At 42.4% G+C, this 18,895-nt stretch overlaps 2 protein-coding genes across 3 annotated transcripts; one reads left to right on the forward strand and one right to left on the reverse strand.

Moving 5' to 3' along the window:
- Positions 1–1,726: 1,726 nt before the first annotated feature.
- On the reverse strand, positions 1,727–18,059 carry LOC132788977 (speract receptor). 2 transcript variants are annotated; one of them, XM_060796683.1, is made up of 16 exons: positions 17,750–18,059; positions 7,298–8,135; positions 6,926–7,235; positions 5,834–6,084; positions 5,695–5,766; positions 5,471–5,616; positions 5,216–5,402; positions 4,950–5,040; positions 4,707–4,894; positions 4,315–4,533; positions 4,140–4,244; positions 4,005–4,076; positions 3,712–3,886; positions 2,980–3,650; positions 2,267–2,916; positions 1,727–2,212 (listed from the first exon to the last, which is right to left on the reverse strand). In XM_060796683.1, exons 2-16 carry the CDS (start codon positions 7,733–7,735, stop codon positions 2,017–2,019), a joined length of 3,771 nt encoding a protein of 1,256 aa, XP_060652666.1. In that variant the 5' UTR covers positions 7,736–8,135; positions 17,750–18,059; the 3' UTR covers positions 1,727–2,016. The 2 variants fall into 2 exon arrangements, with proteins under 2 accessions (XP_060652666.1, XP_060652667.1); XM_060796684.1 differs by having other exon boundaries at positions 1,728–2,212; positions 4,315–4,494; positions 17,750–18,056.
- On the forward strand, positions 12,018–13,189 carry LOC132792963 (phospholipase A1 2). Its single transcript, XM_060802504.1, has 3 exons — positions 12,018–12,129; positions 12,193–12,316; positions 12,386–13,189. Exons 1-3 carry the CDS (start codon positions 12,018–12,020, stop codon positions 13,092–13,094), a joined length of 945 nt encoding a protein of 314 aa, XP_060658487.1. The 3' UTR covers positions 13,095–13,189.
- Positions 18,060–18,895: the final 836 nt, after the last annotated feature.

Here is an 18,895-nt window from a genome sequence, read left to right on the forward strand (position 1 = left end):
TGTGCCATACTCTAGTTGGTCCATCAATGTAGTATAGCATTTTTTTTGGTTTGGACATAGAGTACGACGACATCCCAATAGTTGTCCGGCGTGATAGTCATGTTAAAAGCCAAAATTTAAGCGTTTTCAACATTTACTTTCGAAAGCAGCGGCTTCTTACGCGCAACGGTTGCAACGGTTGAAGAGTATTTGCTCCGCAGAATTAGTTGGCGGATGGTTTCATGCGAATCGACCGTGCCACACCCTTCTTCCAACTCCTTGGCGTGGGTTCTGATCAACATTTGGGGTTTTGACGAACCATGCCCATAATAAGGCGGTCTGCCCGCTCGTCAATATTTAATTTTCGACCATTTCCACACTTTGCTTGCAGTTTGTCTTAATTTTCGGCTCGATTTGGAGCATTATAAATAATTTTTTTGCGATACCCCAATAAGCTCCACTAGCTAAGCTACAGATTTTCCAATTTGGTGACTATAATAAGTTAATTGGGTAACTTCATAAGTCAAACCAGCTCCAGGCATGTCAAATAATTTAAAAATCAGCTTTTTGACAAGTGCGTAGCAAGATTTCGCAATTTAATGAAAAGGAATGCAAAAATAGCGAATAGTGCATAAGCATAGATAACAATAAAGTACAGTTTTTACGAAAAATAGAACAAAAGAGAATCGAAAACTAAAGTGTGTAAACACTTTCTTGACAGTGTCAAAAATGTGTAAACTCATATTTTGTTGATTTAAAATTTTCCCTTTCGTTGTATTGTTTTTATTTTTGTACATACTAATTTGAAATTTGCTAAATAATAGATCTGCATTAAAAAAATATTGAAAAATAATAACTAAAGGCGTTATTTTTGCATGCAAAGTCAAAAAATATGTGTTTTTTTCAGTGTGTAAAGAGTTTCTTGACATACTGTAGATGAATATTGTTGTTGCAAGCATTTTGATATGAACAAGAAAAACCAAACCGAATCAAAGCATTATACACGCCTAGACTTGTATAAAAATTGTTATTTAGTAACTTGTTGAATTGAGTAGTTTATACTTATACACATTATATATTATACACTTGATGAAAATTGTTATTATTCGACCATTCCACACACAGACACACACGCACACAATCACATATTTTTAAAGTTAAGAAAAGAGAAGAAGCAAAAAAAGCAAAACAAAACAAAATTTAAAGAATTTTCGAAATTACAAAATTACATTTTATGCATTAAAGTGCGCTTTAAAGCTTGTGGCTTATCAAAAACAAAGAAAAATCGAAAAACTTAAAGAGAAGAGGAAATTATGGCAGAAAGAACACATACATATAAATACATATATATCTAGCAAAACTAAGTTCAAACAAAAGCAATCAAATTGAAGAAATTCCCTACTAGAAACTATGTAATACGTACTTATATACAAACTATTTGAAATTTTTGCAAGCTGGCTTTCGCAAGAGTTCAGAGATTAGAGATTGGGAGACGGGTCTGCAAAGAACCCACAATGAAATGCACAAATTGGTTTTAAACTCGAATACTTAATATATAAAAAAAAACAAAAACAAAACGTTAAGTTTGAACGCTATGCAGTACAATTATAAAGCAAATGTCTTCAAGACAAACCAATAAAAAACAAAACAAAATAAATTTAAATAAAACTAAATAAATAATTAAAGCTGGACTCTATATTCTTACATATTGTGTAAAGGTAATCGAAGTAAAATTTGTTACATTTATATATATATATGATTTATTTATTGATATTTAAGATTATGCTACTCGCTAAACTAGCGTATTTGTTTTATGCAACGACTAGATTTATAATCACTCTCACAATATGCTGATACTACAGTTTTCACACAACATCTAGAAATGCCTCCGTTAAGTTTGAAGACAACACTTAAAGCATAAGAGGGCTAACAAGGGCTGAACACCATGATAATACTCGTCTAAAGATACTGTTGACAAATTCTACTATTTATGATTCCTGTACTTTAATAATGTGCTTCTCCTTCTCCTCTTCCTGGTCACACCTCAACGTGATTCAGCAGCAGTGGCGTATCGGCAGTTGGATAGGAAGAAGGTCGCCGCTTTGGTTGCAGCGTATCGAGATGTTCGATGCTTTGGCAGGATAAAGTCGACTCCTCGTATCGCGAATGCGTGGAGCCACCAGAGGATCGGCGCAGTCCCGTGTACGAATCCACTTCCAGCAGAGCCTCATCGCTAAGCAATGAAATTATTTTAGTAATGTTCACACAAGTAGTATATTTAACTAACCTGTGATAGCGATGATGCTCCAGCATATTTCCAGCAGCAAAACGCAGCTTCTTTGGCGATTCTAGGCTGGAAGAACGCGTCAGCGAGTTACGTGGCAAGTTCTTTTGCTTCAGCGAGGATCTTATGCCACAATCGTTAGTCTGCTCCTGCGCCTGCTTAATAGTGCCCTGTATAAATTTGTTCAACGCACGTGAGCCACGACGCTGGGAGCGCTCATAGGTGCGACGCACTCGCGCCTCCTCATCCTCACCCATTAGCCAATAGGTGCGCTGTTCTCCCTTGCCCTTCATCGAGATGACGCCACGCTCTTGGCAATGGTAGCCACCCAGACGCTCCAGCAGCTGACGGCACTGCCAGCTGCAGTGAATCTTGAGCGGCACACCACTCGATTCCATGCGTGAAGCCGTGTTAACAGTGTCGCCAAAGAGGCAATAACGCGGCATCTTGAGACCCACGACGCCGGCACAAACGGGTCCCGAGTGTATGCCAATGCGTAGCAACAATCGATTGGTGGGTCGATGTCGTATCTTAAACTCGGAGACGGCGCTGAGCAAATGCAAGGACATGGTGGCTATTTCAGCGGCATGCAGATCGCCATTGCGCAACGGCAGACCAGAAACAACCATATAGGCATCGCCTATGGTTTCCACCTGCAAGTGAAACCCAATTAATATGCATGTCCGAGTAAGATTACTACCAAAAACTACACTCACTTTGTATACATCATAATGGCCAATGATGGAATCGAAGCAGGTGTAGAGATCATTGAGAAAGTCGACCACTTGCAGGGGCGAACTCTCGGCGGACATGGCCGTAAAGCCGACAATATCACTAAAATAGATGGTGACCTGTTCGTAATGTTCGGGATCCACTTTGTGTCCCTTCTTCAGCTGATCGGCCACGCAGCGCGGCAGCATCTCATGCAGCAGCGCATCAGTCTTCTTCTTTTCCTCCTGCAACTGATCGGTGCGATCATCGACCAGCGCCTCCAAATTATTGGCATACTTCTCCATCATGGCCATCATATTGTCAAAGATATTCGGACGCATCCCCTTCCTCAATGGCCGCAGCTTGGTGCGTATTGTCTTGAACTCGGGTCTATCCTCAGGCCGCTCGGCCCAGCATTCCCGCAAGCACTCACTGACGCAATCGAAGGCCGTCTCCAGGGGCTGCAATGAGGGACGATAGGGATGCACTTGATCCTGTGGCTGCATGACCTTTTGCAGGCACTGCATGGGCGTCAGACCCGTTTCGCCGAAGGGACCGCGCCGCACATGCATCTCGTAGAGGATTATGGCAAAGGAATAGGCATCGCCCCGCTGTGTGCCCATCACCAGCGAGGATGGGCCCTGACGCAGCAGCTCTGGTGCACGATAGAGCAACTCTGTGAAGAATAAATAGTAGAATATAACATCGATTTAATTGGAAGTACTGGTTTAACGTACTCAGACATTTAGCAGACATGTGCTGCATGTCCGTGGAGTTGTCCTCGATGCCCTGCTTGAAGGCAAACAAACCAAAGTCCGTCAGCTTGACCACCCAACGTGAGTCGACCAGGCAATTCGATGTGCACAGCGAGCCATGGAAGCGGATGGGCGATTCGTGCAAGTAGATGACGCCCTGCGGAAGGAGAAGAAAGCTCTCACAAACAGTAAACGGAAAAGGAAGCGGAATGGGGTTGCAGAGGAAGAGGGGGGATGGGGATGCCATTAGTATAATGTTACACAGCAGCACTCACGCGTATAATGTCCGCCACCATGGAGGCAATGAACATGTTGTCCAGCTTGACGTCCTCGTTCTCCAATATGTCCTGCAAAAGCACAAAAGCAATAAGGGATGGATTCTTGCGACCCAATCAAAAGCCACTACTGACCTTAAGGCTGCCACGCGTGCAATATTCGCTGATGATGCAGATGTTTGGTGGCTCAGTGCAGGCGCCAATAAATGCACATACGTTGTCATGGCGAGCGTCCCTCAGCTGGTGGGGAGAATCGAAGGGGGGATTTATGTTAAGTTCTTTAGAAGTTTACTGCCTTTGATTTGCTTACCAGCTTCAGTTCCTTCTTCATTTCGCGTGTAATGTCGACGCTCTTCTTGCGCACCTTTTTAATGGCATAAAGTTGTCCTTTATAGAGTCCAATGGGGGTAAAGATAGTTGTATAGCGAAAGTCCGCATCCGGATTGGAGCTGAGACTGACCTGGCTGGTGCGTATTAGTGGATGGGTGGACTGCGAAGGAAGACGACGCGGCAATTGATTTAACGAATGCTGTCAAACATGACAAAGAATGCAGGAAACTTGCTTAGACGAGGACTTGTCTCAGCTGTTAGATGCAGTATATAAACTTTAAAGAGACAGCTATCTAAAGGACTAGGATCAATGATTGGGTTCGGTTTGTTTTTCAAGGAAGAAGTTTTCATATTTATAAATTTAGAGCTTACTCGTGTTTGCTTGAGACTCTGTTGCTCGCGTTCATTTTCATGGACTTGCACCTCCCGAAAGTCAATCTTCCAGAGCAGACTGTCCAGCTCCTGCTCATAGCGCCAGTTGCGATAAAGCACCAGCGAAACAAGTCCAAGTAGAAGCAAAGCACCACCAGCAATGCCCGCCGAGATTTCGCCAGTATAATCTACAAAGTATTTAGTTAATGGTTGACATTAAAAACTAAATTCTAGTTGACTTACTAACGCAGTTCTCGCCACCAAAACCACAGCGAGGCGCGGCCGCAGGACGCACACCGCCCACCCAGTCAATGTGGTGATACAATTTCAAATCCTGCCGAGAAACAGAGAAAGGATTATGCATAAGTAAGGTGAACAGATCAACGGGAAAGTCCCAAATCGCTTACCTGCTGCTAGAGGTTTTGTTTTGTTTTTTTTTTGGGGCAAGCATTAGGATGCAAGAGTTTGTTTTTAAGCGATAGAAAGCAATATATTGAGGGATTACTTACGGACAGTGCATCGTTGCTGCTGCTGCTATTGGAGCTGTTGCTGCTACTGCTGCTGCCCCTGTGACTAAAGGTGCCCGCTGGCATTAGACCCACGACAGTCTGATTGCGATTATTGCGCACTGTGCCACGCACTAATACTGTATAGTTCCCAGCAGCGTCGCCATTCTCATCGATGTACACATGGTAACTGCTCCAGAGACAACACAACAGTTAGTTGCAAGTCGAAGGAATGGGTTAGAGGAGAGTGCTACTCACCCCATGGCGCTGAGATAGCGCGAACCCTTGATGGCCGCCACAATGGCGCTGCCATTTTTGGGTTTACCGCCTGCCTGCAGCACAGAGACCAGAGCATTCGCATACAGATGAACGGCATCGTAGAGATAGGCTGCCTCAGCGCTTATCTACAAAGGAAAACGGGGCATGAGATGTTTTCAAATGTGATTGGGAAACGAGCCGGAAGAAAATTCCCGAACACAAACCTGCTTTGCACCACCGTAAACGCCCAAGGGATTGGGGAAATTGAATGGTTCTCGTTCCATGTATTTGTTTACCTAAAGCACACAATACACATCAATCAAGTGGGACCAGATTCTTGGCCAGCATCTTGGCGCAACTCACCTCGTTGGCGAATGTGGCAAAGGAGACGGGCGCAGTGGGCACAATGCCGAGATAGGACCGAAATGCTTGCGCCGCCAGCGGTTCCACTTTCTCCATCAGCATGCCGCTCAGATATTTCTCCGGCTTCGCAGGATCATACTGCTCGATATCGATGCCCACCACAAAGTATTCTCCGCGTGCCAAGAGTCCACGTTGCTGCAGACTAACCATGAGTCCCACATGCTCATAGTAATGACCCAGCACAAGGTAAACTGTGAGAATGAATAATGATTTTTTTATGTAATTAAGCACAGTGCTTCATGAACCATAAATTACAATTGAGTTTACAACAAAAAAGCGCATTGAAATTGGGTAATCAACATAGAAAAACGTAATTAGTATTTAGCTTGGCTAAAATTCAAATTAAACTGAAATTTATTCGTACTATTTCTGCTGAATATCGATTATAAACTGCACCATATAGGCGCTGTTGTTTCTGTTTATTTCGCTGCATAATTTACTAAAATTGTCTGAATGAAATTCCATTTTTATGTCCGTTGATTGGATGCAAATATTGCATGTTTGATTGCAACCAAAATGTTGACAGAAATGATATCATTTTAATGTGAATGGATGAAATTGTAAATGCCTTTTCATTGCTTATTACGATTATTAAGTTTCTGTGATTGATTTGAAATAAATAGGGAATATATCGGACTCATTGTTGATTATGAGAATGCAATTATTTGCAGCATTCGTACTAACGGAATTTATGTTTATAGACGGTTTTCATTCAACTTTATCAGAATTGCATTGTTGATTTGGTTGGGAATAACTCAGGAATATGTTCCACTCATTGATGATTATTTAAATACAGGTTATGGCAATATATATTTATAAATAATACACTTTCTAAATTATCAATCGATTCAGAGTAAACTTCTTTAGCAAACACTTCTTTTAAGCAAATATTGCTCCAAGCGGACACTTTTTCTATACCGTTTAAAGCTAATTCCCTTTAAGCAAGCAACACGAACAAAAAATGCTTGACGATGAGTGTCAGCCAAGAGTTTTTATTATGTACATAGAATGCAGCTTTGAAACCCCACTTACTGCGTGTGTTGGCGTGGGTTTGCTCCACGAGTGCATCGAATGGATTGGCCATGAAGCCATGATAGTAAATGGTGTTCCAGGTGCGAATATCTCTTACAAGAACGCCGGCTGCACTCAAAGTGCTGAGTATAGTCTCTGCCACCGGCTGATACTGACTGCTGGCATCATCCAAATAGAGGAAGCTGACCTGTGTCCAGTTGAATGCCAACAGCAAAGCCACAACGGACTTGGAGATCTGTGTGTCCGGTGGACGAGTGCGGGCAAAAGTGGGAAAGTCCAGCTTATTGGAGGGATCCCGATGCGTGCAATACTGCGAAAATAAACCAAAAAAACCATTAGCAAATGTTTGCAAGTGTAAATTTCACCACCTACATAGGATATCATGGGCAGATTAAAAGCAGCCGCCATACGTCCCTCGTGCACACACGTCTCCTGCGGTCCAATGTAGGCGGCCACCTGTTGTGTCCACAGTGCCGCTGTCTGTCGTATGCTGGCCACTTCATCGCCATAGGTCTCGGCCACAACAAAGCGCAGCGAGTGTCCCATGGAGCGCAATTTGCCGGCATTAACCTGGTCAACGGCCAGCGAAATGGCCCCTGAGATGGTGATGCCAGGACGCTGATAGTCCAGATTGCCGGGACGTCGTTGCGAGCCCGTCAGATAGCCCAGCGTAAAGACTTCGGCATGGCAAGTGGCCAGCAACAGCTGTTGAAGGCACAGCACGAAGAGCGGCAGCAGCAATCCATTGGGGGAGATGCGTTGTTGTTGTGCATGTAGAACGGCTGAAGCTGTACTCAGGGATGTACTCATTACGCGCCACAAGCGTTGCGTGTTGCATGGAGTGATGGATGACTGTGGGTTGCAGCAAGTGTAGAGTGTAGACAGCGTGTAATGGAGTGGAGTGGAGTGGAGCGGAGTGCAGCTGAGATGGAAGTGGTTGATGAGGTGGTGTCCTTGTCGCTACGTTTAATTTAATTGGAAATGGATAGCGGCGGCTTTTGGAGCGACTGTGTCCTTGTTGTGTGCTAGTCCTTTGGCGTGTTGCAACATTTTTGTTGAACTTTCAGCTGTGACAACAGCTCCGGCTCCTTCAGCTTGTTGTTAATTACATTCACTCGATTGTAGTGGCTCCTTGTTGCTCTCTCTCCACGCACACTCTCTCTCTCGCCTCTTCTTTACTATTCACGTCTTCTTGGTCGGCGTCTTCGTCCTGCGTAGAACATAGCTTTAATCAAGGCTAGCTCTGCTTGCATTTTGCATCTTAGTTTACTTGCCACGTCTTTCCCCCACTTTTAAAGGCAGACACTCATTCATCCACCCCAAAAACACACACACAGTGAGAAATACGATACTAAATATACCCTGCACTTATTAAAGTCTTGTAAAAGAGTGTGCGTCGGTTCTTCGATAAGATTTGTAACGCACACTTGCAAATTTATAGTCACTATTTAACAGACTTTTCAACGCTTAAATCTCAGAGACTTGAAAAAAGGTGATAATAATATATGAAGCGCATAATAATAATATATGAAAGTTTTCGCGATTCATTTGGTCATTGAGCTAAACCGTCATAATAACAATAAAAACAGTAAATAATAGAAGGAGTCTACATAAAATACGCGATAAAAAAAAACGCCATAAAAATACCCCAATAATCGGACAAACATAATAACTTATCAGTTCATCTTACACTTAGTTCATCGACCTGATCAAAAATGCGCAAATTTATATTACTTTCTTTACATTTCTTCACCGCATTTAATACGCTATGCATTTCTAATTAAAAAAAGGGGAACTTTCAACATTAAACTCCCTCAGGAGGTAAACATTGGGTATCCTTTGGTAGACTAGTTTAATTTCGCGCACCAGTTTTTATGCACCCCTTATCAGTTGCACTTTTATGGCTTGAAGTTGAGGTGGTTTCTTTGCATTTAATGCAGATGTCGATGGTACAAGATAATGCCATTCTATTGTATTCTCACATAGATGATGACGTTCGCCACTAATTGATTACTGTATGCTGAGAGAGCTGAGTATTTGTGCTGTCACTCACTCTGTCTCCTCCTCCCTCAATCTGATATCCTTTTGTTCATCAAACAGCCAGAGCCAGAGCCGGAGCAAGTAATGAAATTTTTATGAGAAATTGCGGCACATCAAAAATGATTTCCACTCGCTACTTTTACTTCACGCCATAAAGAGCAGAGCTACATGGAAGTTACTGATAGCTTCTCCAACCCCCCGAGCCTCACACTTCTCATAAAGTGTCTTTGTTTGGCTCTGTGACTTTGTTGATTGCTTATTTCACACCAGACTCTTTTGCTGACTTTCTTTCGTTAAGGATTGCTCCGGCTGCTGCTGTTGCTGCTGCTTGGGTCCAACTCACACTCGGTCGTATGCGTGATATTGACAGAACCTTCGAACTTGCTGGCTGCAATGCCATCATCACAGTAATTTATTATATTGAATCGCTTGCGACTTCAACCACTTCAAAGTTTTGCACGCCCGACCATATTGACTTTTCCCTTTGATCGCCCTAACTCTGATTTGCTGCATCCCGACGTCCTGCGATGTCCTCCCGCAAGCTTTACTCCCCCTCACATCTCTGTTGGGAATATGATACAATTCTTTTTTGGTATTCAATTGAATGCGTGCTGGCACGCTGAATGCTCCACATCGACAGCTAGCTACATGTTTATGCTAATACAAAGAGACACGCCTCCTAGCACCCCTCAACGTTGCGCTCTCCTTTGAACACCCGGAAGCCAGAGCATAAAAGGGTATAATAAAGAAACATTTTCCATGCTAAAAATATTAATTATTTTTATTGGGGTCACGATGGAATCATGTATGTCTGTGCTTGATTAAGGGTATCCAACTTTTTAATACAAAATTGCTTGCGATTTGTTTTTACTAAAATGTTTCAAATGAAAACTTATCTTGTATCCTAACTTTAACTGCCTTGTAAGTTTGTGTTATTTTGAGATAGTAACTTTCTAATTAAATATAGTTTTATCATTGTGTCATTGACAAATTCTTAAAGCTCTAACTTTGAGTTCAAAGATTCCAAATCAAAAAAAACTCAAATGGATATTAAATAAATGATTTCGTTGTCTAACAGCGTGATTTTTCTCAAATTCAGAAAACTATGTTGCAAGCCTTTTAACTCTTTTAATTTGACTTTGTGTTGATAGTCTAGTCAGAAAATGAGTCTCAGTCAAAGAAAAAGATCGAGGCTGTCTTTGAAATCAAATAAAATGCAAGTATCTTACAGTCGAGCACCTTTTTTGTAATATGCTTTGCTCTGCTTTCAGTCTGTTGAGCCTGGTTATAAATGGGCCGCCGTCGGCCTTCGTTTAATAACGCGCATTTATCCATAAATCTAGCATGAGCTCCAAATCGCTTGACGTGCCCATTGAGCTGGCAGGAAGTGTATAAGTGTGTCTGTTAGTGTGTGTGTGTGTGTGTGGGAATATTGGGGCGTGGCAGGGTGTTGTTTGTTGGCTTAATTGTTTGCCGCGTGCACTTGACAGACTATTTCGCAAGCGATTTATTTTGCACTTCTTAGAGAATTCTACTATGGCAACACACGCTCCCGTTTGCCGAGATTTTGTGTTTGCATTTTGTGTGCCTTAAATTTTGTAAATTTCGCACAGCTGCAACGAGTCCCACACGTCATCATTATGATGTGCGTTCGAGTCCGATGTACGAGTCCGGGGCTAATGACCATCAGCATTGGGGGCAACTGTGGGTGGTGCCACACCTACCGACGGTTGAGCCAAGCAAACAATGCAAGGCCCTCTCGCCTCGCCTCCCAATCTGGTTGCCAGCTGACAGTACAATTGTACACACAACTCCATTCCACTTCCACTCCCCGCGGAGCAATTGCAGCTACTGCACACGACGTAACATATAAAGTGCTTTGCATCTGAGCTCGAGTCATTGATCTGTCAGGCAATTAAATGCAATTTGTTGCAGCAGGTGGCAGTTGCCGGTTGCCGATGGCAACGGGGCAACGGGGAGTGTGTTTAAATGCTTCCACTTGCCATGCAAGATTGCGCTGCTTTGATTAATTTGACAAACTAAAACAAGCCAGAAAGCTAACGTGAAGTTTGCTCTGCTGTAAGATATGTGTTAAATACTTTAAAGTCTGATAATTATTAACAATATTTATATGTTCATATTAGATCAAGTTCCGCATGGCTGTTTACACTCTGCTTACACAGTAAATTTTAAGTGTAACCGCTCTCAAAATGTAAACAGTCTTTGGCATCCAAATTATGAAAAAGCCAGCAATCAAATCATAAAAACTGTAATGAGTAAGCTGCATTAGAAGCAGTAATATAATTTACATAACTTGCCGCACGTGTTTATCATCATATTGTGTTGTGGTGAGCTCTGTTTGGGTTTCAACTCGATAAACATCGCGTGACTGAATAAATATGAATATGAGAAAATATGTTGTCTTTTTTTCTTATGGGATTTTATATGAGATAAATGTTATGTTGAAGTAACACATATAAAGGAGGTAAAGAAAAGCGACCCACATTCAAAGAAAACAAACAAAAAAAGTGTGGCCAAAGTCAAGGAACTTCTTATCACATTGTTGTCAAATACTCAAAATCTATTCAACAAGTTGTTACTATTATATTTACCAAAGTTGTAATCTCTAGTCGTATTTATTTTTTCTATTTGTAGAGTCATGATCTGCGTAAGATCAACAAAAGTTTAGCAGACAGAATTGGTAACCTAGTTCATGTTGTCTGTGATATTTAGGTGTTAATACTGGCGGTTGATTGAGAACTTGTTGCATTTCTCTATGCTCACAAAGTTTACATACCCTTCTAAAGTACACACACAACGGGTATAAACAGGCGCCATAAATAACACTTGATGTCGTGAGAGAATTATCCAAGTGCTGGCCGATAGAGGCCAAGCTGTGCACTACTCCAACTGGTCAATGGTGTCTCATTGTTGGCTTCATTTGATAAATAACCCTTATCGCTGACTTGGTCCATAAACGACTCGGTAGCGTCTAATCTAATCAGTCACTGGTGTGTCGATGGCGTCGCAATCAATCCGAGGAATGCCTTCGATGTCAAACGACAATTTGCCATCAGTTGAACACAATATGCGATACACAAAGGTAATGCTAAGTTGCCTGCTCCTAGCAGCTGCTTTGGCGGTAATTGCGACACCGGCGACAGGTGAGTTCAATGATCACAAATGACGTCATCCAGCGACTTAGACACAGAGTTCACATCTTGCAGCCGAGGACAGCTCGGAGCCCGGCTATCTGCTGTACACGCGACGCAATCCGCAGACACCACAGCGCATTGAGCCAGAGGTGGAGACGTTGGTGCGTTCCCCCTTCTACGCCCTGGAACCCATTGTGTGAGTCATCCATCAGCGGCGATAATTTAAGACTTTCCTCGCCATCACAAACCCCTTTTTCATTTGCAGCCTGTTGCTGCCTAGCTGGCGCAGCAATAACTCAGCCGAGCAGCAATCGAAGCTTGCAACAGCGTTGCTCGAGCGTGAGGCTTGCAACGTATTTGCCCTGGATTCAACGGAGTCGCAAACCGAATCCCAACTCGTGAACAGTGCGAGTAACGTTATCGTGCAGCTGCATCAACAGTTTGATGTGCCGCTGGCGAAACAACAACTCGTGGGATTTGCCGAGGGCGCTCATCTGGCTGGCGCTGTGGCCGAGCAAGTGCAACAACTGCTTGGCGAGCAATTCTCACACATCATTGCACTCGATCCCACCGGAGACAGCGTTGAGCTGGCGCATCAACTCTCGGCTCAGGACGCTGCCTACGTTGAGGTGCTGCACACAAATGGCAATGGATTGGGCACAATGACCCAACTCGGGGATGTGGATTACTATCCGAATGGTGGCGAAGAGCAACCAGGCTGTAGCAGCGATGCTTGCGCCCATGAACGTGCTCTCGACTTGGCTGTGGAAATGTGGTCGCCAGCGAATGATTTTGTTAGCGCCCTTTGCGGTTCGGTGGACTCAATGAGTGCCCAGAACTGTCGCTGGTCATCGCAACGCATGGGAATTGTGGCAACCGGTGGCAACACTCAAAGAGCAGCAGGCATTTATTTCCTGGAGACAAAGAGCCAAGCACCCTTCGGCCGGGGTGCATACTATATTGGATTCTTGTAACGTTGTCAGGCAATAAGGGCGAAACAATAAATAAAGCAAAACAAATGGGAAACGACAAGGCAAGATACCCTGTAAACAATACTTAAGACAGTTGCGTATTAAATGTATGAGGACACATGCGAAATTTGAAGACTCTAGCTGTTACAGTAGCCGAGCTATACAGTTTAATAAAGATGGACGGCAGGAACGACGGACGAAAGGTCAGCAGGATGAATGGAAGATTGAATTGGAGCATATAATATGTATATTTTCAGAAGGTTTCATACAAACTTATGACCTATTTTGCTCATTTAAAATGGGCAAAAGTAAAAGCGTGAGCTAGAATGAACGACTACAAAATACCCTGAGATAAAATTACTAAAAATGTGCGTACAAATTATAATAGTGGAAATTGGACTTAAACTTCAAACAATTCCTTTCCTAAATATAACCGACAAGAAGGAAGTATGGAAACTATCAAAAGTAGAACAGGTTTATGGTCATCAACTTCAGCCTGTTGCATGCCGAATGGCAAACCTGTTCAACCCTCGTTTGGCCTTTTAAAATGTGCTTAGGGTATAAAAAGGGCATACTCATTAGTCATTGGACAAAACGAAAAGGAAAGGGAGTTGGCCCAGCAGTGTTGATGGACGTTAGGCAGGCATTCGACTCATTCATTAGTTCAAAATCAATTTTAAGGCCTCAGCTGTGCAAGTTTTAACTCACGTGCACACATATTGCGTATACGCCATGCGGGCATGCCGCAATCCTCCCTCTTGGTTTGGCTTCATTTTTTTTATGTGAGGCGTAGCAGTTGACAACTTTGCCTATTGCTAGATAAGGACTTGGTCTTCTACTTCTTGGCAGAGTGACTTGTCCAAAAAGTTTCCTGAAGCACGTCACAACCAACAAAAAAACGAGACACAAAACGTAGTAAGAATATTACACTCGAGTGCTTAAAGATGCCAGCATAAATCAGGCTCTGCAACGTACGAGTTTAAAGCTCAAGACGCAACGTTGTTAGGGATTTATGTGTGTCCTCTTGCGAGCTAGAGTTGTTGTGCTTTTTTTTTTGTTTGTTTTTGTTGCTGCCTCTGCTGCACTTGATTGTGTCTGATATTATAAAGAAATTCCTTTGTGCAGCTATGTCTTGACTTATTCCTGAAGCGGGTCGACAACGGCATCTTTGGCATCTCAGCAAAGTTGGCGTAGCTGACATCCTTCGACTCGAATCTCCCAACTGCAGCACTTTCCCTTCCGCCACTTCGTCTATGTCAGTTGAAAGTCGCGCTAAAGCGAAACTGTCACAAATTGCATTTAAATGTAGCAAATTGCGCTCAGCAGTTGGGTTTATCTTTTGGCCATTCGCCATGCATCATCAGCGAATTTGCTTGCGTGCTTAAAACAGCGTTCTCACTCTCCAATATTATACGTATACGTATTATCTAAATTGTGTGAAACGAAACGCATTTATGGGCAACAAGTTTTTGCCAGTCTGTGGACGTCTTGAATAACAACTGATTGATTGCTGATGATCACATTCGATAAGAGAAAAAGCTTTCGTCAGGTGCTCTCAAGCATGCGCCACAAAGTAGGCGACAAAACTTTTGCCACAATAAAAGTTTACTTTCGCTAATTGTAGCATTCATTAGCAGTTAGGTTCGCACAGGTTCAATCTCATTCACTTCCGTTTAGCTTATCAGCCGTAAAGCGCAAGTTTTTCGCCCATTTCCATTTCTACTTCCATTTTCCAGGTTAAGCGCGCATTAAATGCGTCAGCTTCACTCACTGCACGAAACATGTCTCAGTTGTTAGACGGCTTAAGATCTTAATTTGACTACTCGAGGCCGACGACATCATCGTACACTTCAATCTCAGTTTCACTTTCCTTGCAACTTTGCCGCGTGCCCATAAAATAAAAGTACCTCCCCCACGATTTGAGCGCCTTCTCTGTCGGCCATTAGATGTCGCAGCGTGTCCCGCTCTTTAGCCATTGTTTTTCCTGTGGCTTTTTTTGGGACTGTGTTTTTGGTGGCCATTAGACGACAGCCTCCCCATAAATATTGCCATTACACACACTCGCACTTTGGCCTAACTAGAAATGAAATCGCAACAATTTCATTTCATTTAATTTTTTCTGTTCGTTTCCTTTCACTTGACTTTTCCTTTATCTTTGCTCTGTTTCTTTTCTCTGCATTTTCTTATTTGGTTGCTGTATGTTAATGAGCGGGGCGATTGCGTTGATTTCGAATTAAAGTTGATAACAGAAAATTGTTCTAGCATTAAAGCATTATTTCGTGACGTCACAATGAAATGTTTTTGGCCAAAACGTCAGAGAGGTTTAGAAGCCTCACCCAGCCGTTAAAAAGTCAGTTCCGTCCTTTCCACTGCTCCCATTAGACGGGTAAATGGGGTGGGTGTAATTTCTATGTATAGTAAATAGGGAAAGTTTGGGGTATATGCGACTTAAGCACCTCTTCGAATTATGAATCATTTTAGGGACACATTTAAGAAAAAAACTATAAAAAAAATTCGATAGATTGCAGTAAACAGTTTAACTGCAGTACAAACTGTAGATAGTAAAACTTAGAATTCCAAAAAATGTTATGGATTTTCTGTTTTTTATAACCTTTCCAAAAATCCCTTAAAAACAGACGATTATAATAAAAACTGAAGTGAAGTGAAGTGGTAAAATCGAACATAATTTTGTATTCAAAATATTGGTGCACAATGAAAAACAAAACGTAATTCATGATAATATCTTTCATTTTTATTATTTAACTCAATATGCTAGTATGTGTGTTGTATTTTCATGCAAGAATGCATTCATTCCCCATTTAAAAAATTCATTGAAAACACTTAGGAAAATCTATGAAAACAAAGAATAATCAATTTACGAATAATAATTACAATTTTCAGGCGAGGGTATTTAATGTTCAGCCTAATGAATAAAATGGTTGTAACATTAATTTTCGTTGTATTTTTTGTCGTCAATTGCGAATTTGTTTTTATGGCTATGTTAATTTTTTTGTGAACCTTTTTATGGGATGCCATTTGAGCAACGACAAACGACAGCCGAACAACCCGTCGCTTCTCATTTTTCCACCTGCCCGGCACTCACCACATCCCTCCCTCCCACCGGAGCACTTGTGACTCCGCATGCAACCAAGCCCCCCAAATGAAATTGTGCCATTGGGTGAGGCATCGTTTTTGTTGTCGTCATTGTTGTCGTTGCCACTGTGCTTTGTTGTTGTTGTTGGGTGAGTGTGTAGAACGTAATGTTGTGATAAGCGGTAAGCAGTAAGCGGGAAGCAACGCAGCAACAACGCCAGCCAGCGCAATGTAACATATGTCGTGTTGAGGTGAACATTTTGAAATGTTGTTCCCACACACACATACCTAAGCGGACCACAGACAGTGTGCGACAGAGACAGAGATAGTGTGCCCCGCAGTTATTGTCCGGGTGTCTGTTTTGCATTTTGCAAAGTGATAAGCTGAAGTCTGCAGCGGTTGCTCGCATGGACGGTTGGTTGGCTGGTTGGTTGGTTGGTTAACCAAACAGTGAGTTGAATTGACTGATTGAAAAGCCATCTACATACGAATTTAATTAAATTCGCATATTGCCACGTCAAGGTGGCAGGTGGTAAGTGGCAAGCGGCAAGTCAATGTGGTTGGGATCTGCGGGTCGAGTGATTTGCGGGTAATTTGCGGGCAATTTTTATGCTGCACACACATTGTCTGCATGCCACTTAATCTGCATAATCTCTTGGCCCACTTTCGCTAATCACCGCGATGTGTTCTAATATACTACTACATTTTGTTTGCGCGCTTATTTAAATTTTTAAAGTATAATGCCTGATAAGGATAATTCCCTGACGTCTGCTTGCTTATCATAGCTGGTTCAAAGTGCCAGCTCTTAATACCAAAACAAATTTCGCAAAGCGTGCAAAAGAGAAAAAAAAACAATTTAATTCCCCAACTCATTCATTTTTATATCCACTTGATCTGCTTATGCTTTATGGTTGTCTGCTTTATGTTTTGCGCTTTGACCAACGTCAAATTGAAAAGCTCTTAAAGCAACAAAAACAACAACAGCAGCTGTCCATATGCCGTTGAGTGTGGTCAGTGACAACAGCGGCAGCGACGCGACTGCGAAAAGCAAATGCAAAACGTGCGCTCTATCTCACTCTTTCATTCATTGCTTTGTTCATGCGGCCACCAACACCAAAGTACAACAAGCAAAAGGAGTGCAAAAAGCACAGCACGAACAAGTCTAGCAGCGTTTCCCCTCCCACTCCAGCAGCACCCACTGCTATAGCGATCAAAATTTGCAGCGCAGAATTATTCTGCATCAAAGTTGTCGGCTTTTACATAGCCCACAGATCTGTTGGGGTGCGCATGATGCTGTCCCCTCTGTCGCTGCTCTGCCCGGGCCAGCGACGCCAGCGCTGACGGAATGCTACGCTCAGGCACGCAGCGCCACGCGCCTCTGACATTGATACTGAGTCATTTTTGGGGTTTTGGGGCTCTCTCGTAAATATTATTTAATTGTGGAAAAAATTGCAATGCGCTGTGAGCTTTTTTTTCTTTTGCTTTTGCATTGTTTTGTGTCGGCGTCGACAACTGTTGTGTTTTGTTTTTGTATTTTATTTTTCGTATGTGCATTTTGTACTCACTTTCGGTTTTCGTTTTTTGTTTGTGTTTTGAGAGGGACTCACAAGCTTGAACTGACCGTAGCTGTTGCTCTGCTGCTATTGTTGTTGTTGTTGTTGTTATTATTGTATGACGCTTATCAATTATTTTGTCGTTGCATGCGAAATTTATTTAAATGGCGATTGAGTGGGACTTGCAGTGCGTAATTGCATAAGAATTGTCAATACGTATTTTTTTTTTGCTGTTGTCAAATTGCACTTTATGGGTGGGCGAAACGTTGTGCGTGGGCGTAGGCGGGAGGCGGGGTAGTGACATCGATAAATGGGTTGTAACGGTAAAAAGCTAACGACGCGTATTTCATTGCTTTATTTGCGCACGACTGCTAATTGGATTTGCAATATGGATATTGGCATAAATTTATAACTTTAGACAATTTGCTAATTGCGCTATAAATACGCACGCACATACGTCATGTAAAGTTGGCACACGCGCCCACTAACACACATACACTCATGGATTATGCGTTGGTATGCGTACGTGAGTCAGGATCCCAACGGAACTCCTCGATAGGCCTCGATAGGCGATTGACGATAGCTAACTTAATTGTAAAGTTTTCCCATTAATTTTATGCGCCTGTAAACACTCATACACACACAAGCATATTTACGCACAGTGTGTACACACTGAATTCATGTGTTTGTTGTAGTTGTTAGAGTGCTTTAAGAAATTTGTCACGTTCTATGTTGTGGCGATATTTTAACAAAAATTGCACGCACTCAAAAACAGACGCACAACATTTTCAACAGTACAGTCGAAAACTAGATATTCTTTTTCAGTTGCGCTCTTTTATTTGCAATTTTTATGCATTAAAGAAACATTCGAGTGTGCGAGAGCGTGCGAATGAATGTGCGATAATTTATTAGCCCCACATTTTTGACATACATATGTAGATCTCCCATCACCACACTCCCCCTCCCAATCAGACACTAATGAACATCTATTGCCCATCATCATGATCGTTTTATAGACAGAAATCTTTACATTCAGTTCGATCGCGCCCCAAAACTGAAGAGAAACAACAACAACACACACATTGAAACACATTGCTTTGCCCGCCTGACACCTGTTGCTAATATAACGGGCCGCCAACATTTTGCGAGTCGTAGTCG

Source organism: Drosophila nasuta, chromosome 3, assembly GCF_023558535.2.
Source record: "Drosophila nasuta strain 15112-1781.00 chromosome 3, ASM2355853v1, whole genome shotgun sequence".
Classification (NCBI taxonomy): Eukaryota; Metazoa; Arthropoda; class Insecta; order Diptera; family Drosophilidae; genus Drosophila; species Drosophila nasuta.